The following is a 23936-nucleotide window of genomic DNA, read 5'->3' as shown; positions in this document are numbered from 1 at the left end:
TGTTAGATAACAGTACAGTCAATGAACATAGAGAATACACATGATAAATCTGTCTTTCAGTTTTGTCTCAAGTAACTTACTTTGCATTAATTGTCAACCTTAAGGTTCCATATTTAATATCTCTTCCAGGTAAGAAGATATATTGCATTTATAGTTTGTTTAGATTTTTTTATGCTATGCCAAGAACCTTTGTTTTTCTCACCTGACTGGTTGTACTTCCCATAGCCAGCTCTCTGGGAAGTAGCTGCGTATCTGAGTGGGCATCAGGTCAAAGAGAATAGCCATCTCTGCATAGAAAAGGCAGGGATTGTAAGTTAAAACACAACTATGCTAACCCTCAACATGGGGGACCCTCAGGGGTGCCTGCTAAGTCCCCTCCTGTACTCCCTGTTCACCTGCGACTGCATGACTCCAACACCATCATTAAGTTTGCTGATGATACAATGGAGCTCCCTGCCATCCAGGACCATTGTGAACCAGAACAGGACCACAAAAAATCCACAGGACCACAACAGGGACTACCCATTGGGCACACACTGGTTGAATCAATGTTGTTTCAACGTAATTTGCCAATGTATTGTGACATGGAATCACTCCGAATTTACTTTCACATACAGATTGTACAAGAAAAGTTTGAGGAGTTACTATTCAATGTTATTTATGTAGTCTATGCAAATTAGTATGGAAGCTGATCAATGTCAAAATGTGTTGACATGATAGCTCAGCTGAATTGTACACAGTTTGTTTCCAAAGTTAAGCAGAGTACAGGCAGAGGTAGGCATCTGGATGGTGGACTTGTTCTCACTGATGTGCATTACCTCTCATACACCAGTAGAAGTCAATGTCCAGGCAGGAATCGTTGGACTGTGGCTTCAGATTTTATTTCAAGGTTGATACCATGACATTGAAACAAGGACATTGATTAAAAAATACAATTTTATTATCAACATTGAAACAAGGGCAAATCAAATGTGTGCCCCGTTTCAAGAAACTATGCGTATGTCGCACGTCACTACTTCCCAGGAGAGGCATTTGAATGTTTATTTTTATTTTTATCGAAATACATTTTTGGGCAGAAATTCCTTCTGGAACATATGAATTTACATATGCCTTAATTTGTATGCCATCTGTAAATAATTGCTTTAGCCAGGGAAAAATACAGGAACCTTCCCGCTAGCCATGATTGGCTGAGTTAATGGATTGGCTGGACATGCCGAGAGATGAGTTTGGAGAATGCTTCTATAACGTGAACTGCTAAGTATGTGTGGATAATCCGGTCTACTGCAGCTTTTTTTTTAAAGATTTCATGAATAACTGAAAAAGTTTTGCTACTGCTCTCAACATTGCTGCCCTGAGGTTAATAGCGCTATCGACAAAGCTCAGTGGGAAAATGTTGTGATGGACAACTTTCTGGAGGTTGGTCGTGCCATGCTGACTTTCTGACTGAAAATTAATCAGACAATGAGGAAATCCCTGATTTAGGTAAAAACATTTTAATTGAACCAGACATTGTAGTCTTCTGATGACAATGGTGGGGAAGAAACGGTATTGTTGTCACGGAAGAAGTTGACCGAGTTTTGAAATCAGTGGAATGCTCAGTGGAAGCAGAGAGATGATTGCCAAATGCAGAGAGTCCAAAAAGAGAACACAGAAAGAATTCTGTAGTAGAAAACACCTGTCTACGGATTATATCTTCAAACTAAGTGAAACCATGGCTTCCATGACAGAGGGAGAAGCGTTCATCCATAAGTGCCCAGCTACATTTTCAGATATTATACATTTCAAATTTTGTCAGGAAGTTGTTTTCATTGCAAGTTAAAGCGTACTGTTAGCTAGCTAGCTAACGTTAGCTGGCTGGCTCGCTAGCTAATGTTCTGTGTAGGATCTGTGTAGGAGCTCTAGAAAGCAGCCCCAGCTCCCGAGTTGGAATTCCAAGTTGGAAGACCATTCAAATCGATTTTTCTCAGTCAGAGTTTGTTTTTTTACGGGATTATGGTTAACTGTTTAGCTTGCTAGCTAGCTACATTTCTAAACAAAAGACTCCACTATGCAAGTAACCATCTTACTGTACTGTTTACACCTTCAGTATCCTGTGCATGTGACAAATAAACTTCGATTTTATTTGATATAGTGTGATTACCAGAGACGGTAATATGAAGAACAACAAGACATGCACCAAAGTCAGATTAGGATATATCAAATCAAAGTTTATTTGTCAATAAGCCGAAAACTACAGGTGTTTAACACTTATTTGGTTACTACATGTTTCCATATGTGTCATTTCATAGTTTTGATGTCTTCACTATTATTCTACAATGTAGAAAATAGTAAAAATAAAGAAAAACCCTTGAATGAGTAGGTGTGTCCAAACCATTGACTGGTACTGTATGTGACCCACCACCTGTATTCGGTCCTATTTAGCAACATTTTTTACATAGGATCAAAGTAGAGATTCTGAGCTAGAAAATGGTATATCATACATTGCAGTTGAGGAACAATGAGAAAGTAATTATGCTTTGACAAAAAGTTGTATTAAAAATAAACTTTATCTAGTTCTTACTTACAGGCTCTAACCAATAGTGCAAAAAAGGTATTAGGTGAACAATACAGAGGCCAAGAACTAGATAAAGTTTATTTTTAATACAACTTTTTGTTACTACTATCAACCACTTTTAGTCTTGAAATCGTTGGTTGTGAACGATGCTGAATTGGTGAAGAAAAGGAGGAGCTCTCCAGTAGGTCTATCAAAACATTCACAGGCCATTTTCTCAAAAGTGGGGTTAAAAGTTTATCAACTTTCAAAGCATAATTACTTTCTCATTGTTCCTCAACTGCAGTGTATGATATACCATTTTATAGCTCAGAGTCTCTACTTTGATCCAATGTAAAAAATGTTGCTAAATAGGACCGAATACAGGTGGTGGGTCACATACAGTACCAGTCAATGGTTTGGACACACCTACTCATTTCTACATTTTTACTATTTTCTACATTGTAGAATAATAATGAAGACAACAAAAATATGATATGACACATGTGGAAACATGTAGTAACCAAATAAGTGTTAAACTAATATATATAAATATACTGCTCAAAAAAATAAAGGGAACACTTAAACAACACATCCTAGATCTGAATGAAAGATATAATCTTATTAAATACTTTTTTTCTTTAAATAGTTGAATGTGCTGACAACAAAATCACACAAAAATAATCAATGGAAATCCAATTTATCAACCCATGTAGGTCTGGATTTGGAGTCACACTCAAAATTAAAGTGGAAAACCACACTACAGGCTGATCCAACTTTGATGTAATGTCCTTAAAAGAGTCAAAATGAGGCTCAGTAGCGTGTGTGGCCTCCACGTGCCTGTATGACCTCCCTACAACGCCTGGGCATGCTCCTGATGAGGTGGCGGATGGTCTCCTGAGGGATCTCCTCCCAGACCTGGACTAAAGCATCCGCCAACTCCTGGACAGTCTGTGGTTCAACGTGGCGTTGGTGGATGGAGCGAGACATGATGTCCCAGATGTGCTGAATTGGATTCAGGTCTGGGGAACGGGCGGGCCAGTCCATAGCATCAATGCCTTCCTCTTGCAGGAACTGCTGACACACTCCAGCCACATGAGGTCTAGCATTGTCTTGCATTAGGAGGAACCCATGGCCAATTGCACCAGCATATGGTCTCACAAGGGGTCTGAGGATCTCATCTCGGTACCTAATGGCAGTCAGGCTACCTCTGGCAAGCACATGGAGGGCTGTGTGGCCCCCCAAAGAAATGCCACCCCACACCATGACTGACCCACCGCCAAACCGGTCATGCTGGAGGATGTTGCAGGCAGCAGAACGTTCTCCACGGCGTCTCCAGACTCTGTCACGTCTGTCACGTGCTCAGTGTGAACCTGCTTTCATCTGTGAAGAGCACAGGGCGCCAGTGGCATATTTGCCAATCTTGGTGTTCTCTGGCACATGCCAAACGTCCTGCACGGTGTTGGGCTGTAAGCACAACCCCCACCTGTGGACGTCGGGCCCTCATACCCCCCTCATGGAGTCTGTTTCTGACCGTTTGAGCAGACACATGCACATTTGTGGCCTACTGGAGGTCATTTTGCAGGGCTCTGGCAGTGCTTCTCCTGCTCCTCCTTGCACAAAGGCGGAGGTAGCGGTCCTGCTGCTGGGTTGTTGCCCTCTTACGGCCTCCTCCACGTCTCCTGATGTACTGGCCTGTCTCCTGGTAGTGCCTCCATGCTCTGGACACTACGCTAACAGACACAGCAAACCTTATTGCCACAGCTCGCATTAATGTGCCATCCTGGATGAGCTGCACTACCTGAGCCACTTGTGTGGGTTGTAGACTCCGTCTCATGCTACCACTAGAGTGAAAGCACCGCCATCATTCAAAAGTGACCAAAACATCAGCCAGGAAGCATAGAAACTGAGAAGGGGTCTGTGGTCCCCACCTGCAGAACCACTCCTTTATTGGGGGTTTCTTGCTAATTGCCTATAATTTCCACCTGTTGTCTATTCCATTTGCACAACAGCATGTGAAATTTATTGTCAAGTGGACAGTTTGATTTCACAGAAGTGTGATTGACTTGGAGTTACATTGTGTTGTTTAAGTGTTCCCTTTATTTTTTTGAGCAGTGTATATTTAATATTTGAGATTATTCAAAGTAGCCACCCTTTGCCTTGATGACAGCTTTGCACACTCTTGGCATTCTCTCAACCAGCTTCATGAAGAATTATTTTCCAACAGTCTTGAAGCAGTTCCCACATATGCTGAGCACTTGTTGGCTGCTTTTCCTTCACTCTGCGGTCCAACTCATCCCAAACCATCTCAATTGGGTTGAGGTCGGGTGATTGTGGAGGCCAGATCATCTGATGCAGCACTCCATGACTCTCCTTGATCAAATAGCCCTCACACAGCATGGAGGTGTGTTTTTGGCCATTGTCCTGTTGAAAAACAAATGATAGTCCCACTAAGCACAAACCAGATGGGATGGTGTATCGCTGTAGAATGCTGTAGTAGCCATGCTGGTTAAGTGTGCCTTGAATTCTAAATAAATCACTGACAGTGTCACCAGCAAAGCACCCCCACACCATCACACCTCCTCCTCCATGCTTCACGGTGAGAACCACACATGCAGAGATCATCCGTTCACCTACTCTGCGTCTCACAAAGACATGGCGGTTGGAACCAAAAATTTCAAATTTGGACTCATCAGGACAAAGGGCAGATTTCCAACGGTCTAATTACATTTACATTTAAGTCATTTAGCAGACGCTCTTATCCAGAGCGACTTACAAAATGGTGCATTCACCTTATGATATCCAGTGGAACAACCACTTTACAATAGTGCATCTAAATATTTTAAGGGGGGGGGGGGGGGGTTAGAAGGATTACTTTATCCTATCCTAGGTATTCCTTAAAGAGGTGGGGTTTCAGGTGTCTCCGGAAGGTGGTGATTGACTCCGCTGTCCTGGCGTCGTGAGGGAGCTTGTTCCACCATTGGGGTGCCAGAGCAGCGAACAGATTTGACTGGGCTGAGCGGGAACTGTGCTTCCTCAGAGGTAGGGGGGCCAGCAGGCCAGTGGTGGATGAACGCAGTGCCCTTGTTTGGGTGTAGGGCCTGATCAGAGCCTGAAGGTATGGAGGTGCCGTTCCCTTCACAGCTCCGTAGGCAATCACCATGGTCTTGTAGCGGATGCGAGCTTCAACTGGAAGCGGGGTGACGTGAGAGAACTTGGGAAGGTTGAACACCAGACGGGCTGCGGCGTTCTGGATGAGTTGTAGGGGTTTAAATTTTTATTTTTGGATAAAGTAATCCTTCTATTTATTTGGGCTGCGATCTGAGGTGCAGTTAACTCTAATGAACTTATCCTCTGCAGCAGCGGTAACTGTGGGTCTTCCTTTCCTGTGGTGGTCCTCATGTGAGCCATTTTCATCATAGCGCTTGATGGTTTTTGCGATTGCACTTGAAGAAACGTTCAAAGTTCTTGACATTTTCCACATTGACTGACCTTCATGTCTTAAAGTAAAGATGGACTGGCGTTTCTCTTTACTTATTTGAGTTGTTCTTGCCATAATATGGAATTGGTATTTTACCAAATAGGGCTATCTTCTGTATAACACCCCTACCTTGTCACAACACAGCTGATTGGCTCAAATGCATTAAGAAGGAAAGAAATTACACAAATTAACTTTTAACAAGGCACACCTGTTAATTGAAAGAATCTAAAATATAAAAAATATTTCGATTTCTTCAACACTTTTTGGGTTATTACATGATTCCATATGTGTTATTTCATAGGTTTGATGTCTTCACTATTATTATACAATGTAGAAAAAGGTAAGAATAAAGAAAAACCCTTGAATGAGTAGGTATGTCCAAACTTTTGACTGATACTGTAGTTCTGATGATTATGTTGAAATTAGTCAGGTTAATTAGTCAGGTTAAGTCAATGTATTAAAGTTTAAGTGTTAACCTAATTTATATATTTACAACGTTGGTTGAAATGAGATGAAAACAGTTGTGGTTAATTACTTTTTTCAAATCCAATGTATTTTCTATGTTGATTCCACGTCACAATAAGTTGACAAATTACGTTAAAACAACATTGAGTCAACCAGTGTGTGCCAAAAATCTATAATTTCTCATAAAGTGTGCACTTGTGCCACCTTCACACATATTTAAAAGAATTTGCATCATATTTCTTATACCAATCCATGAAAAGAAGTAAACTATCACGGCTGTTCGAAGGATTGGACCAAGATGCAGCGTTTTCGTAGTTCCACATATTTATTAAAAGTGAAACTGAATGCAATATACTAATAACTTGAAAATAGGAAAACAACAAACCGTGACGCAGAGAGGACAACACACAACTCAAAAGACAATAACCCACCAACAACATGCAGAAACACCCCTACTAAATATGACCTCCAATCAGAGGCAACGAGGACCAGCTGCCTCCAATTGAAGGTCAACCCAATAAAACCCAACATAGAAATAGACAAACTAGAACTACAACATAGAAATAGAAAACATAGAAGAAACACAAAAACACCCCCGGTCACGCCCTGCCCTACACTACTATAGAAAATTACATCTTACTAAGGTCAGGACGTGACATAAATAAGTGCACACTTTGGAAGAAAGGATTGTGATTCAAGGAATAACACATTAACAAGAAGAAGTTTTGTGTCAACATAATCATAGGGGCTGTGATTGCCATCCAAAATATGCACTCACCAACACGTGCCAAGACATGACCACTACTGGTTTGGAGAAGCTCTAGGCTGTAATCACAGCACTCAGTGAACACTGCACGACACTTCTTCGCATCACTGGATTGTTTAACCTTAAGTCTATTGGCACGGTGAGCACAGGTATCCAGGGTTGGGATTTGATGCAATCCCTGCCAGCAGCAGAAATAATCCTTGCCATATTGTTTGGCTGTGGGACAGAGACACAGTTAGGGCCTTGATTTATCTCAACAAAGTACAGCTTTTTCATCGTAACATTTATAATAAAAACAACATTTGTTGTGATGGGGAGTTAGCTCACTATTTACTTGCCTTTCTCTTTCTGTTGGCCATAAGAGAGCGCACGCTTTGGTCTCACAGAAGCAGTGCATGTGTCATCTGATGGAGAGAACATACATGGATAAAAGTGTGTGTAAGGATGCTTATTCTCAATGACGCTTACATGTTCTCCAGTCCTCCGCGACTTTATCTGCATCCGAAATGGCACCCTATTCCCTTTGGTCTAAAGTAGTGCACTATAAAGGGAATAGGGTGCCATTTCGGATGCAGACTGTGACAGACACTGTACATTACCTTCAGATTGGGAAGCCTGAGCATTTGCATTGGTCATAAAAGTGAGTCCAGTGAGACGGAAGACATCAGCGTTATCTTTGCCACCTCCTCCTCCACACCCTTGGTCACTTTGCTCAATGTGGCGGAGCACCTAAAGAAAGAAATAACAATGATTGTCACCTCAGCTTCTACATGCCGAATTTTTGCTTTCTATGAAATGTGCCCAGTTCAAGTGTTCAGTGTTACATTTGGCGTAGTCGGCAGAATATTCATTTTTATCAATAAATCCCCATTACTAAGGTTCCATTCACCAGAGAAAATGCCATTCATCCTCTCTGCTCTAACCATGCTCAGTAAGAGTTTGCTGGATTAACCTGTATAATGTACACTGTGTGTAATGCTGAATGCATCTTTTAACTCAGAGTGCCAAACACAGATGTAATTTTTTTATGTAATGGACAATAATGTTTTCTTAGCTAACAAGTTAAGCATGGCTGTTGTGTGTTTTCTGAGTCTTGAATGGTCTCACTCTTGTCACTGGGTCCTGGAGTGGGGCTCTAAGTGAGTAGACAGCAGTGTCAATAGCAGATAAGGCCACCAGGGAATCCTGCCCAGTTTTCACTTCAAATATCAGTTCATCCTTAGGCTTGTAATCCTTCTTACGAAATGAGAGCTCTGTCTAAGAGATAAAAAAACAGAAAATGTTCTGGTGAATAAAGATGGGGTATGCTCATTGTGAAAAGACAAATATTCTGTGCATTCTCAGCTTATTCACAGTTAAATGTGACAACACGATCAGGAATTAAGAGTTTTGAATGGGTTGTGGTGGAGGCGGAGCTACAGTACCTTAAGTCCATTGACACATTTGTCCTTGACGTCTATCCACACCGAGTCGGCAACCAGCTCAGGCGTCTTCTCCCCATGCAGTATGTAGTAGACTAGCAGGCGTATCGATGGCACCATGTCTGAGGTCACTGTGAAACTAATGGCTTGGGAACCTGTACCTTGGAGACGCTTCTCAGAAGCAAACTTCACTATCTTCCCCCTCGAGATGATCTGGCATAGAAGTCAGATAGGTAGGTCAAGAAGAGGTAAATTGTTAGAATTACTGAACATTTTTGGTCCTTATTTTGTTTTGTTATATTAACTTTTTTTTACGCAAATCATTTTCTTTTTACTTTGACCTAATGGAGTATTATGTGTAGATCAGTGACAACAAATCCCAATTAAATCATTTTAAATCCCACTTGGTAACAAAACAAAATGTGAAAAAGCCCAAGAGGGGTGAATACTTATTATAGGCACTATATGACTAGAAAACTAACATCACTTACCTGGTAGCTGAAAGTCTCAATTCGGAGGTAGCTGCGGGCATGGAAGTAGATTTGAATGCTGACATGTTGTCCAACTTGAAGGCCGGAGTAATCGGACGGCAAATCAATGTACAAGTAGCGTTCGTTGGGGGACGAGTATGCCTTGGCTTCAAGTGTATATTCCGCTTGATTACCGAAGGGTAACCTCTCATCAGCGGTCTTGAACTGAAACAACATTACAGCATTACATACATTCTATCACAAGCCTCACAAAACCAACAGAAAATAGAGCAAGCAAAAGATGTGTGGCATGTGCAGAGCCTGTGGTCTAACAATAACATGCCTGGCTTAGACACATTTAAACTCCCTCTCCCCACTGGAGACTGGGATTCAATCCCAGCTCCAACCTTTAAATCTGTTTCTCCCACATCCCTGTCTAAACAGTGTCAAAATACCTCCAGAAATATATATAAAGAAATAGATGTACACTACCGTTCAAAAGGTTGGGGTCACATAGAAATGGCCTTGTTTTTTTTAAAGAAAAGCAATTTTTTTGTCCGTTAAAATAACATCAAATTGATCAGAAATACAGTGTAGACATTATTAATGTTGTAAATGACTATTGTAGCTGGAAACGGCTGTTTTTTTTTAAGGAATATCTATATAGGCGTACAGAGGCCCATTATCAGCAACAATCACTCCTGTGTTCCAATGGCACGTTGTCTAAGCTAATCCAAGTTTATAATTTTAAAGGATAATTGATCATTAGAAAATCCTTTTGCAATTATGTTAGCACATCTGAAAACTGTTGTTCTGATTAAAGAAGCAATAAAACTGGCCTTTAGACTAGTTGAGTATCTGGAGCATATATATTTGTGGGTTCGATTACAGGCTCAAAATGGCCAGAAACAAAGAACTTTCTTCTGAATCTCGTCAGTCTATTCTTGTTCTAAGAAATTAAGGCTATTCTATGCGAGAAATTGCCAAGAAACTGAAGATCTTGTACAACGCTGTGTACTACTCCCTTCACAGAACAGCGCAAACTTGCTCTAACCAGAATAGAAAGAGGAGTGGGAGGCCCCGGTGCACAACTGAGACAATGGACAAGTACATTAGAGTGTCTAGTTTGAAAAACAGACGCCTCACAAGTCCTCAACTGGCAGCTTCATTAAATAGCACCCACAGAACACCAGTCTCAATGTCGACAGTGAAGAGGCGACTCCGGGATGCTGGCCTTCTAGGCAAGAGTTCCTCTGTCCAGTGTCTGTGTTCTTTTGCCAATCTTAATCTTTTCTTGTTATTGGCCAGTCTGAGATATGGCTTTTTATTTGCAACCCTGGCTAGAAGGCCAGCATCCTGGAGTCGCCTCTTCACTGTTGACATTGAGACTGGTGTTTTTTTCTAATGATCAATTAGCCTTTTAAAATGATAAACTTGGATTAGCTAACACAACGTGCCATTGGAACACAATAGTGATTGTTTCTGATAATGGGCCTATGTACACCTATGTAGATATTCCAACAAAAATCTGCCGTTTCCAGCTACAATAGTCATTTACAACATTAACAATATCTACACTGTATTTCAGATAAATTTGATGTTATTTTAATGGACAAAAAAATGTATTTTCTTTCAAAAACAAGGACATTTCTAAGTGACCCCAAACTTTTGAACAGTAGTGTATGTCAAGCTGCCTTCACTTAATCATACATTTAATGAGACTCAATCCACATTGGTACTTACAATAAATCTTGCACTCTCAACTTCTGAATGAAGGTTGCAAATATAAAGAGCAATCCCATCGTCGTTGGTCCTCTGACTGTTATCCGCTGTCAGTGTAGGACAATGAAGTTTCTCGACTACACCACGTTTGTTTTTGGTGAAGGAATTCACCAACCTCACTGGTACCAATGCCACAGGGTCCCCCAAATGGTCCTTGACCGACACCTGGTGGCAAAACCCCCATACAGTCTTATAAAAAAGGGTTCCAAAAGGGTTCTTTGTGGTGGGATAGGTATCTACCAAGACCTGTTTTCATCTGAAGAACCCTTTTTGGAAGACAAGGCTTCTTTATAAGGCAAAGGGTTCTACCTAGAACCTTTAAAGGGTGTATATAAAACAAGGGATGGTAGAGAAGGAAAGCCTTCTGCGCGCACCATAGTATTATTTTTCATTCTATTTGTTAACACTTGATCCCCAAAAAATAAACAATATGAATTTTAAACCAACAGATTGCATAGTACTTTTGAACGTTACGGACGTTTGTCGTTCTGAAACAATGGACTTTGACATCACTTGGGAACCAGTCAATCAACTACAGCATCCCAGTATGCAATAAATGTCCTCCCTCTTGCTATTTTCCTCTTTACGTATGCCCAAGGCTATACATTCTTTCCACCAGCAGGGGCGAGCAGAGTTTGCAGTTCAAGGTGTGATTTGCATCTCTGGCGAGTAACCCTTACTCATAGGACCGCAATAAGCCCTTGGCAGGCCGCTTTTGCTTCTATGCCATTTAGCCTGCACTCAGAGGACAGCAATAAGCCCTATTGTGAAAGACAATAGCAAAGAATTTCTCTAATCTCAAATTCGGCCTTCCACTTTCCAGCTAACCACAGCTAGCCAGAGGCAGCAAGCTGTTTTTGTTGTTTCTATAAATACCTTACATTTATTGTGATTTTAATTTCATTTATTTGCCAATTAAAAAACATAATTACAACCACACATGTGGACATAATACATTTAAAAGCATCAAGGATTACAAAAAATGTGATACACCTAATAATTTAGTTTAAGTAAATTAATGATATATTGATTATGCCCAAAAATAGCCTAGATTTTTGCCATTGCTTTAATATACTATATTTCGAGGCAATACCTTTCTAGCAATAATGCCACTCCCTTAAACCGCCTCATCCACTTGAATAAAAGTGTTGATCACTACAAACAGTATGTGGCGGCACCTCTTAAACCCCACAGAAGAAGCCGAAAAACTTTAAACTGGAAGTTATCTTTCTTACAAACCTGTCTTTGATACTTGATACTAGCCAGTAGCTTTTAGAAAATAAAATTCCCCATGCTTTTGGAACAAAACAACAGTTTAATTATTTTTATATATCATCACCGAATGTTTTGAAATACCGAACAATAATACACTAATGGCACCCATTCAGACGATATAGATCAGGGAAGGGTAACTTTGATGGGGGTGGGGGCCACAAAAAATTTGAATGTTATAATGCAAGTTTGCTGCAAATTTACATATTTTACCATGGGGCAGAGAGAAGATTTTGCAATTTTATAACTAATTTCATGCAATTCTACACAATTTGCTATAGGGTGGAGAGGAATGTTTATTCAAATTTTTTCTTTTTTTATTAACCTCTCCACCACTCCCCCTCTTCGGAGGACAAATATCTTTTAGTTTCTTTACAGCTTTTTTTCTACATATACATACATTTTACATATACATTTTACATACACATTTAGCATACACATTTTACATACATGGTACTTTTATATAAAGCAGTCACAAAACAATAATACATTACTAAACATAAGCTATTTAATCCCAACCCTCAGCCACTCTCAACCCATCCCACCTATCACCACAGACCACCCTCGTTTGGTTTCCATGTGCCATATATTTTTCAATTGTGCTGTGATGTTTTACATACATTTTTTACATTTCGAATCGTATAGTTTCCACAGATTGTGAGCTAAAAATGAAAACCTTTCCTATGAATATTATTCTATTATTTACACTGCTATTTGTAAGATAAATTTTTAGAGCATGTTGTGATTTTTTACATTCCTGAACCTGTGACCAGAAACAAGCTACATAGGGGCAATACCTGAATAAGCTGTTGATTCTGTCTCTTCACAGCTAAATCTACAAAGCTGAGATTGTTGTATTTATTTTTTTATCTTTATCTAGGCAAGTCAGTTAAGAAGAAATTCTTATTTTCAGGGGGGAGAACGACAGATTTTAACCTTGTCAGCTTGGGGATTTGATCTTGCAACCTTTCGGTTACTAGTCCAATGCTCTAACCACTAGGCTACCTGCCGCCCAATATAGACATAGCATTCTGTTGGTGGCAAGAATTTTATATAACAATCTAAATTGAGAAACTCTAAGTCTTGAATCAAGTGTAGTTTTTTGTATCAGTTCATAAACCATATTCCATAGAATTATTACATCGAAAATCTCTTCCCATTTATATTGAAACTTGTATGGCGCAGCTGTCAACATTTTTTTCCTCAAATTAAACTGGTATATTTTTTTATTTATGCCAGTTCCTTTCAGCCAATTATATGGCAGGCAAACAAGTTTTTGTGGTAGTGCTGCAATCAGTTGGTTGTAAATTTGGATTGAGCAGATATTTCCGATAACTGCATATGTGACATAACTCCTCCGTTTCTATTCATAATATCATAAACAAATATAATATTTTTTTATTTATGCCAGTTCCTTTCAGCCAATTATATGTCAGGCAAACAAGTTTTTGTGGTAGTGCTGCAATCAGTTGGTTGTAAATTTGGATTGAGCCGATATTTCCGATAACTGCATATGTGACATAACTCCTCCGTTTCTATTCATAATTTCATAAACAAATATAATATTTGTTTATTTTTTATTCCATAAAGAATGTTTTTTTTAAACTAATCAGTAAATTTGAATTTATCCATAACATTTGTTGTAATATATGTTCTATCTTTTCTGGAGGATAAAACTAAAATTGTAACCAGCTTTGTATGGATTGTTTAAGAAAGGGTGATACTTTAATCGAAATTTTCAAGTAGTCGGAAAGGAGAAATCTGTATAAAGGCAAAAAGGCCATTTTTGAACAAAGGATGAGCCTTTCTTAAAACTTCTTGGGGATAAGGGGCAGTATTCGGAAGTTTGGATGACTGAGGTGCCCAAATTAAACTGCCTGTTACTCAGGCTCAGAAGCTAGGATATGCATATGCATGGTAGTATTGGATAGAAAACACTCTAAAGTTTATAAAACTGTTAAAATAATGTCTGTGAGTATAACAGAACTGATTTGGCAGGCTAAACCCTGAGGACAATCCATCCAGGATTGTTTGTTGTTGAGGTCATTGGATTTTCCAATGCTTTTCTATGGCGAAGCCGAATTATCGATTATTTACATTTTAGGGTACCTGAGGTTGGATTAGAAACGTTGTTTGAAATGTTTGGACCAAGTTTACAGGTAACTTATTAGATCCTTTGTAGGCATGTTGGGCGAGTTGGAACCGGTGTATTTCTGAATCAAACGCGCAAAATAAACTGACATTTTTGGGATATAACGAAGGACTTTATCGAACAAAACGACCATTCATTGTGTAACTGAGACCTTTGGGATTGCAAAAAGATGAAGATCTTCAAAGGTAAGTGATTTATTTTATCGCTATTTCTGACTTCCGTGATGCTGGTTGGAAAATGTTTTTCATGCTTTTGTATGCGGGGCGCTGTCCTCAGATAATCACATAGTATGCTTTCGCCATAAAGACTTTTTGAAATCTGACAAAGCGGCTGGATTTCCTTCATTGGGATAGGGGCAGCATTGGGAAGTTTGGATGAAAAGCGTGCCCAGAGTAAATTGCCTGTTACTCAGGCCCAGAAGCTAGGATATGCATATAATTTGGTAGATTTGGATAGAAAACACTCTAAAGTTTCCAAAACGGTTAAAATAATGTCTGTGAGTATAACAGAACTCATATGGCAGGCAAAAACCTGAGAGAAATCCAACCAGGAAATGGGAAATCTGATGTTTGTAGTTTTTTTAAGTGATTGCCTATCCAATATCCTGTGTCTGTGGGGTCAAATTGCACTTCCTAAGGCTTTCAGTAGATGTCAACAGTCTTTAGACGCCTGAAACAGGCTTGTATTGTGAAAGCGGATCGAATAAGAGCTGTTTCAACAAGTGTCAAGCTGAAAGACATTAGTTTAGTCTCGCGCGTGGCCGTGAGGGCGACGCTCGTTCTCTTTCCTTTATAATGACAATGGAATTGTCCTGTTGGAATATTATTGAAGATTTCTGATAAAAACATCCTAAAGATTGATTACATACATCGTTTGACATTTTTCTACTAACTTTAATGGAACTTTTTTGACTTTTTATCTGGACTTTGTGCCCGCGCTTTGTGCATTTGGATTACTGGACTAAACGGGTGAACAAAAAGGAGGTATTTGGACATAAAGATTAACTTTATCGAACAAAACAAACATTTATTGTCTAACATGAAGACCTGGGAGTGCCATCAGATGAAGATCATCAAAGGTAAGTTATTAATTTTAACGCTATTTCTGACTTTTGTGACACCTCTCCTTGGTTGGAAAATGGCTGTATGGTTTTCTGTGGCTAGGCGCTGACCTAACATAATCGCATGATGTGCTTTCGCCGTAAAGCCTTTTTGAAATCAGACACAGCTGCTGGATTAACAAGAAGTCTATCTTTAATCCTATATATTACAATTGTATCTTTCATCAATGTTTATGATGAGTATTTCTGTAATTTGATGTGGTTCTCTGCAAATTCACCGGATGTTTGTTTGAGACAATGCATTTCTGAACATAACGCGCCAATTTCAAATGAGGTTTTTGGACATAAAGATGAACTTTATCAAACAAAACACACATTTATTGTCTAACATGGAGTCCTGGGAGTGCCATCCGGTGAAAATCATCAAAGGTTAGTGATTAATTTTAACGCTATTTCTGACTTTTGTGACACCTCTCCTTCTTTGGAAAATTGCTGTATGGTTTTCTGTGGCTAGGCGCTGACCTAACATAATCGCATGGTGTGCTTTTGCCGTAAAGCCTCTTTGAAATCGGAAACTGTGGCTAGATTAACAAGAAGTTTATCTTTAAAATGGTGTACAATACTTGTATTTTTGAGGAATTTTAATTATGAGATTTCTCTTGTTTGAATTTGGCGCCCTGCAATTTCACTGGCTGTTGGCGAGGTGGGACACTAGCGGACAATCCCAGAGAGGTTAACAAGAAGTTAATCTTTAAGCCGATGAATAACACTTGTATTTTCATTCATGTTTATTATGACTATTTCTGTATTTTGAATTTGGCGCTCTGCAATTTCACTGGATGTTGTCGAGGTGGGTCGCTAGAGGACCGCCTGCGCCAGAAAGGTTAATAATCTACTGGAGAACCATTTTGGGTTAAAGTAAAACTTATATGAGCGGAACTTTTAGTGACAGGTTTAAAGCTTTAATATTTAAGCATTTTAGCCCCCCAAACTCATATTCATTATATACAGTTGATGTCGGAGGTTTACATGCACTTAGGTTGGAGTCATTAAAACTCGTTTTTCAACCACTCCACAAATTCCTTGTTAACATACTATAGTTTTGGCAAGTCGGTTAGGACATCGGTTAGGACATCTATAGGGTTAAAGTAAAACTTATATGAGTGAAGCTTTTAGTGACAGGTTTAAAGCTTTAATATTTAAGCATTTTAGTCCCCCAAACTCATATTCATTATATACAGTTGATGTCAGAGGTTTACATGCACTTAGGTTGGAGTCATTAAAACTCGTTTTTCAACCACTCCACAAATTCCTTGTTAACATACTATAGTTTTGGCAAGTCGGTTATGACACCTGATTTTTCCAACAATTGTTTACAGACAGATTATTTCACTTATAATTCACTGTATCACAATTCCAGTGGGTCAGAAGTTTACATACACTAAGTTGACTGTGCCTTTTAAACAGCTTGGAAAATTCCAGAAAATTATGTCATGGCTTTAGAAGCTTCTGATAGGCTAATTGACATCCTTTGAGTCAATTGGAGGTGTACCTGTGGATGCATTTCAAGGCCTACCTTCATGCTCAATCCCTCTTTGCATGACGTCATGGGAAAATCAAAAGAAATCAGCCAAGACCTCAGAATTTTTTTTTTAGATCTCCAAGTCTGGTAGATCCTTGGGAGCAATTTCCAAATGCCTGAAGGTACCACGTTCATCTGTACAAACAATAGTACGCAAGTATAAACACCATGGGACCACGCAGCCGTCAACCGCTCAGGAAGGAGACGCGTTCTGTCTCCTGGAGATGAATGTACTTTGGTGCGAAAAGTGCAAATCAATCCCACAACAACAGCAAAGGACCGTGTGAAGAAGCTGGAGGAAACGGGTACTAAAGTATCTGTATCCACAGTAAAATGAGTCCTATATCAACATAACCTGAAAGGCCGCTCAGCAAGGAAGAAGCCACTGCTCCAAAATCGCCATGAAAATGCCAGACGACATTATGCAACTGCACATTGGTACAAAGATTGTACTTTTTGGAGAAATGTCCTCCGGTCTGATGAAACAAAAATAGAACTGTTTGGCCATAATGACCATTGTTATGTTTGGAGGAAAAAGGGGGAGGCTTGCAAGCTAAAGAACACCATCCCAACCGTGAAGCACAGGGGTGGCAGTATCATGTTATGGGGGTGCTTTGCTGCAGGAGATGCCATCTATTTTTTGAAGTCAGAAGTTACACACACCTTAGCCAAATACATTTAAACTCAGTTTTCACAATTCCTGACATTTAATCCAAGTAAAAATTCCCTGTCTTGGGTCAGTTAGGATCACCACTTTATTTATCCACTCAATATATCCACACAATTTTCCTTCCACATGATGCCATCTATTTTGCACTTCACAAAATAGATGGCATCATGTGGAAGGAAAATTGTGTGGATATATTGAGTGGATAAATAAAGTGGTGATCCTAACTGACCCAAGACAGGGAATTTTTACTTGGATTAAATGTCAGGAATTGTGAAAACTGAGTTTAAATGTATTTGGCTAAGGTGTGTGTAAACTTCTGACTTCAACTGTAAATAGGCATGTTCAATTCAATTTTGTCTGGTTTAGCATTTAAAAAACAAGACATCTGGAGTATGCATTGCCATTAGTAAATAAGTAAACTGTGATAGGACCAAAGAGTTAATCAGTGTGATTTTTCATAAATAGACAAGTATTTATCTCTCCGTGGTTGCAGAATCTTTTCTATTTTAGCTACCTTTCAATTGAAATGAATTGTGGTAAGTTCATTTATATTTTTTGAGATGTGAATACCAAGTATGTCTACTTCACCATCCGCCCATTTTATTGGTAAACCCCAAGGTAGTGTAAACACTGTATTTTTTTACGATACAATATTTAATATTGTCATAATTAGGTTTTAATCCAGTGAGGGTAGAAAAGTGATCAAGATCTTCAATGAGACTGTGCAGGGATCCAGATTGTGGACTTACGAAAAAACTACAGACATCGCATACATTGACACTTTTGTTTTTATCCCCTGAATTTCTAACCACTTGATGTTCTTGTTGGATGTACTTTTAATAGCTAGCATTTCAATGGCCATAATAAATAGATATGGAGACAACAGACAGCCTTGTTTTACTCCTCTTAAAAGCTCAATACTTTCTGAGAAGTAACCATTATTTACTATTTTACATCTGGGGTTGCTGTACATAACTTGAACCTATTGTTTAAGGGATTCACTTAAATTAAAGTAATCCAGGCATTTATATATAAATTCTAGTTGTACTTTATTGAACAGCTTTTCAAAATCTGCTATGAAGACCAGGCCTGGTATCTTCGATGTTTCATAATGTTCAATTGTTTCAAGTATATTATCTCCAATATATCATCCATCTAAAAAACCTGCCTGATCATTATGAACAATATCTGGCAAAACCTTTTTTATTCTATGTGCTATGCATTTCGCCAGGATTTTCACATCACAACATTGAAGTGTTAGAGGCCTCCAGTTTTTTAAATGGACTGGATCTTTAAACTTACCACCTGTGTCCTGTTTTAGTAGTAATGAAATCACACCTTCTTGTTGAGTACCTGAAAGTCTACCATTTGTATAAGAGTAATTAAATGGATCTTTGAGTACATCAAAGAGAGGAATGTTTGCAGTTTTTAATATGACATCTGACTGAGAGTGAATAACAAAATCAATGGGGATCGCCCGGTTGACTATTTGACCATGATTACTACAAGTTTAGATAGCTGGCTGCAAGACTAATTTACAATCCAAAAATATTTTGCTGACATGGGTTAATTGAGTGACTGTCAGTGACTGACATAACAAGAGAAAAACTGCTGATGCTAAACAAAATTTCGAAATTGCACCTTTTATATTCTACTATTCTAACGTTCAACAATAAATTGAGGCCCCGACGTCTTTGTACCTACAAAAGGCACCACTTTTTTGGGGCAGTTGCCCATCCCTGATATAGATAGATGGAGCACCAATTCGCTAGCCTGGATTTTGAATCATGCATGGAGAGACTAGAGTAGAATCATTCACCAGAGACAATAGAACAACGTTTGAACATTTCTAATTTTTAGTTTTCTCATCTGTTCATGCACCAGATTAGAATGCAAAGTTTGTTTGCTTAAGTAAGTAACATTACTGCTTTCCCTCATTTTATGTAGGTTTACTTGGGTAACGTTAACAAGGACAATAACGCTAGTTAGCTAGCCTAGCTATTTAATGTTACTTGGCTAACTTGGCTTGCCAAAGTTAGATGTCTTGCTAACATTAGCTAGCTAGTGAGAAACATGAACTTGGCTGTTGCTAGCTAACTAAATTATGGTAAATGCTGTTAAGTTGGCTAATTTGCCATATGATGGTGTCCTTGCTACCCGAATTAGCTACTTAACCTGTTAGGGCTAGGGGGCAGTATTGACACGGCTGGATAAAAAACGTACCCGATTTAATCTGGTTACTACTCCTGCCCAGTAACTAGAATATGCATATAATTATTGGCTTTGGATAGAAAACACTCCAAAGTTTCTAAAACTGTTTGAATGGTGTCTGTGAGTATAACCGAACTCAAATGGCAGGTCAAAACCTGAGAAGATTCTGTACAGGAAGTACCCTTTCTGACCATTTCTTGGCCTTCTTTGCCATCTCTATCCAAAACAAAGGATCTCTGCTGTTACGTGACACTTCCTACGGCTCACATGGGCTCTCAGAAGGCGGCAAAAAGCTGAATCGTGGCTTTGCAGGCTCTGGCTGAAAAAAAGTAGCGCATTTGGGTAGTGGCTGGTTACAGTACTGTGAGACTCAGGCGCGTGCCCGCGTCGACCGAATGCTTTGTTTTCTTTCCTCTGTTTACCTAAACGCAGATTCCCGGTCTGAATATTATTGCTTTTTTACGAGAAAAATGGCATAAAAATGGATTTTAAACAGCGGTTGACATGCTTCAAAGTACGGTAATGGAATATTTAGAATTTTTTTGTCACGAATTGCGCCATGCTCGTGACCCTTATTTACACTTCGGATAGTGTCTGGAACGCACGAACAAAACGCCGCTATTTGGATATAACGATGGATTATTTTGGACCAAACCAACATTTGTTATTGAAGTAGCAGTCCTGGGAGTGCATTCTGACGAAGACAACAAAGATAATCAAACTTTTGTAATAGTAAATCGGAGTTTGGTCAGGGCTAAACTTGGTGGGTGTCTAAATGGCTAGCCGTGATGGCTGGGCTATCTACTGAGAATATTGCAAAATGTGCTTTCACCGAAAAGCTATTTTAAAATTGGACACCTCGATTGCACAAAGGAGTTCTGTATCTATAATTCTTAAAATAATTGTTATGTTTTTTGTGAACGTTTATCGTGAGTAATTTAGTAAATTCACCGGGAGGTTTGCGTGGGGTATGCTAGTTCTGAACGTCACATGCTAATGTAAAAAGCTGGTTTTTGATATAAATATGAACTTGATTGAACAAAACATGCATGTATTGTATAACATAATGTCCTAGGTGTGTCATCTGATGAAGATCATCAAAGGTTAGTGCTGCATTTAGCTGTCTTCTGGGTTTTTGTGACATTATATGCTAGCTTTGAAAATGGGTGTCTGATTATTTCTGGCTGGGTACTCTGCTGACATAATCTAATGTTTTGCTTTCGTTGTAAAGCCTTTTTGAAATCGGACAGTGTGGTTAGATTAACGAGAGTCTTGTCTTTAAAATGCTGTAAAATAGTCATATGTTTGAGAAATTGAAATAATAGCATTTCTAAGGTATTTGAAAATCGCGCCACGGGATTCAACTGGCTGTTGCATAGGTGGGACGAATTCGTCCCGCCTAGCCCAGAGAGGTTAACTAAATAGCTTGCTAATGTTAGATAGTTTGCTAGCAAGCTAACTAACAACATTGACTAACGTTATGTCTACACTCAGAGGAGAAAAAAATACCCTTTATTTATGTAGCTAATCTGGTGTGTCATTAAATTGGGCCACTCAAGGACATTCAGAGACCTGTCCCGAAAGCCACTCCTGCGTTGTCTTGGCTGTGTGCTTAGGGTCGTTGTCCTGTTGGAAGGTGGACTTTCACCCCAGTCTGAGGTCCTGAGCGCTCTGGAACAGGTTTTCATCAAGGATCTCTCTGTACTTTGTTCCGTTAATCTTTCCCTCGATCCTGACTAGTCTCTCAGTTCCTGCCACTGAAAAATATCCCCACAGCATGATGCTGCCACCCATGCTTCACCATAGGGATGGTGCCAGGTTTCCTCCAGACGTGATGCTTGGCGTTCAGGCCAAAGAGTTCAATATTGGTTTCATCAGACCAGAGAAACTTGTTTCTCATGGTCTGAGAGTCCTTTAGGTGTCTTTTGGCAAACTCTGGGCTGTCATGTGTGCCTTATACTGATAAGTGGCTTCCGTCTGGCCACTCTACCATAAAGGCCTGATTGGTGGAGTGCCGCAGAGATGGTTGTCCTTCTGGAAGGTTCTCACATCTTGACAGAGGAACTGTCGAGCTCTGTCAGAATGACAATCGGGTTCTTGATCACTTCCCTAACCAAGGCCCTTCTCCACCATTTGGCCGGGCGGCCAGCTCTAGGAAGAGCCTTGGTGGTACTAAACTTTTTCCATTTAAGAATGATGGAGACCACTGTGTTCTTGGGGACCTTCAATGCTGCAGACAATATTTGGTACCCTTCCACAGATCTGTGCCTCAACACAATCCTGTCTCGGAGCTCTACGGACAATTCCTTCGACCTCATGGCTTGGTTTTTGCTCTGATATGCACTGTCAACTGTGGGACCTTATATAGACAGCTGTGTGCCTTTCCAAATCATGTCCATTCAATTGAATTTACCACAGGTGGACTCCAATCAAGTTGTAGAAACATCTCAAGGATGATCAATGGAAACAGAATGCACCTGAGCTCAATTTCGAGTCTCATAGCAAAGGGTCTGAATACTTACGTAAATGACACTTTTTTTAGTTTTATTAAAAAACTGTTTTCGCTTTGTGTGTAGATTGATGAGGAAGAAATGAGGTACAATTTATTTCATCCATTTTAGAATAAGGCTGTAATATAACAAAATGTGGAAAAAGTGAAGTGGTCTGATTACTTTCCGAATGCACTGTATTTACCACAGCACCATGTGGATGTGATAGCCATTGAGGTATGTAAACGTTACATTCACTTAGCCCAGATGGGACTTTGCTTATCTGTTCTTTCTTACACAGTATTTAATTAATTTCAATGTAACATTATTGTTTCAAACAGGGCCAGGACTGAGACACTACAACGGGTCAACGTTGCCAAGTTTGGGCCGCAGACATGAAGGGAAGAACATAGCTAACTGTTACCAACTTGAATGTAAATACGTATTGGAAATATCTTCCATCTGTCTTTACAGACTATCACAATAAATGTACATAAAATATAGGGGGTGGAGGAGGAAATATTTTAACATAGTTTGGCATTTATAATACTTCTCTTGCATTTTGTAGCTTCGGTTTCTGGCTGTAATGGGTGCCAAGGACCTTAAGTCGCCAGAGTGTTGGATGCTACCTTGCATTTTGTCAAACTGTCTTGCCATCGCCACAACCGGTGATAAGGCCTGTTTCAGGGACTTGTTTCTGAAAACCATTCTTCACAGTAAGTTTTGATATTATTAAATGAGTTAGTACTTTTAAGTACATTCTTAAACTCTTGTAAGACCATGTGCAATTCAAATGTAACTCAATGTTCTATTCTTTGTGTATATGAGCCATTAGGAAGAACCCTACAACCCGAGATGCCACGGATGAGGGGGTCCAGATTCAGGTCACTCGTTACCTGAAAGGGGCCTCCGATCGTAAATATATGCTGCTACTACACTTTACCTTATTCCACACACTATCCACATGGACAATTTTTTTTTATCGTATTTTATTTTATATGCTTGCCTCTTGTATTTGATTTAGTTTATTTAGTATTTTTATTAGTATGTTATATATTTACAATGTCACTTACTTGATTGCTTTCTTATGTTACAATTTTTTGTTATTTGACTGGATTTGGATTTGATTTGTCGTCACCAGTGGATCCAGGTGACCAGGACTGGCCCTTGTTATCTGATATATATTGTATGCAAATAATAATTTACAGTAATTTGCCACAAACCTTTTTCAAATGGCACCCAATGTATCTTAAATATTACAATTCAATGGTAACACTTCATTTGAATAGTCCATCTACAGATGCCCTACAACATTTCAACTAACTACACTGAACAAAAATATAAATGTAACATGCAACAGACCATTGCCTAATACCAGAATTAAGATGGACTTGCCTATTCCTTCACATAGGTACAGTGCCTTCAGAAAGTATTCAAACTCTTTGACTTGTTCCACATTTTGTTGTGATACAGCCTGAATTAAAAATGGATTGAATAAAATGTATATTTGATAGAACTTGAAGAATTTTGATAAGAATAATGGGAAAATATTGTACAGTCCAGGTGTGCAAAGCTTGGTTGTTGA

General features: G+C 39.3%; 1 protein-coding gene across 2 annotated transcripts in view; it reads right to left on the bottom strand.

Moving 5' to 3' along the window:
* Positions 1 to 23936, bottom strand: part of c5 (complement C5) — a 56871-nt gene that overhangs the window by 19391 nt on the left and 13544 nt on the right. For both annotated transcript variants that reach the window (XM_014174798.3, XM_045708901.2), the window contains exons 11-18: positions 10877 to 11080; positions 9155 to 9358; positions 8667 to 8876; positions 8350 to 8499; positions 7842 to 7971; positions 7581 to 7646; positions 7255 to 7458; positions 203 to 287 (exon numbers count right to left, since the gene is read on the bottom strand). In XM_014174798.3, the coding sequence (XP_014030273.3) occupies positions 203 to 287; positions 7255 to 7458; positions 7581 to 7646; positions 7842 to 7971; positions 8350 to 8499; positions 8667 to 8876; positions 9155 to 9358; positions 10877 to 11080 (1253 nt within the window). The remainder of the gene's footprint in view (positions 1 to 202; positions 288 to 7254; positions 7459 to 7580; positions 7647 to 7841; positions 7972 to 8349; positions 8500 to 8666; positions 8877 to 9154; positions 9359 to 10876; positions 11081 to 23936) is intronic.

The sequence above is a fragment of the Salmo salar genome, chromosome 26 (genome assembly GCF_965601325.2).
Source record: "Salmo salar chromosome 26, fSalSal1, whole genome shotgun sequence".
NCBI lineage: Eukaryota > Metazoa > Chordata > Actinopteri > Salmoniformes > Salmonidae > Salmo > Salmo salar.
Note: the sequence above shows the minus strand (reverse complement) of the source record. Positions and strands in the feature narration are given on the sequence as shown.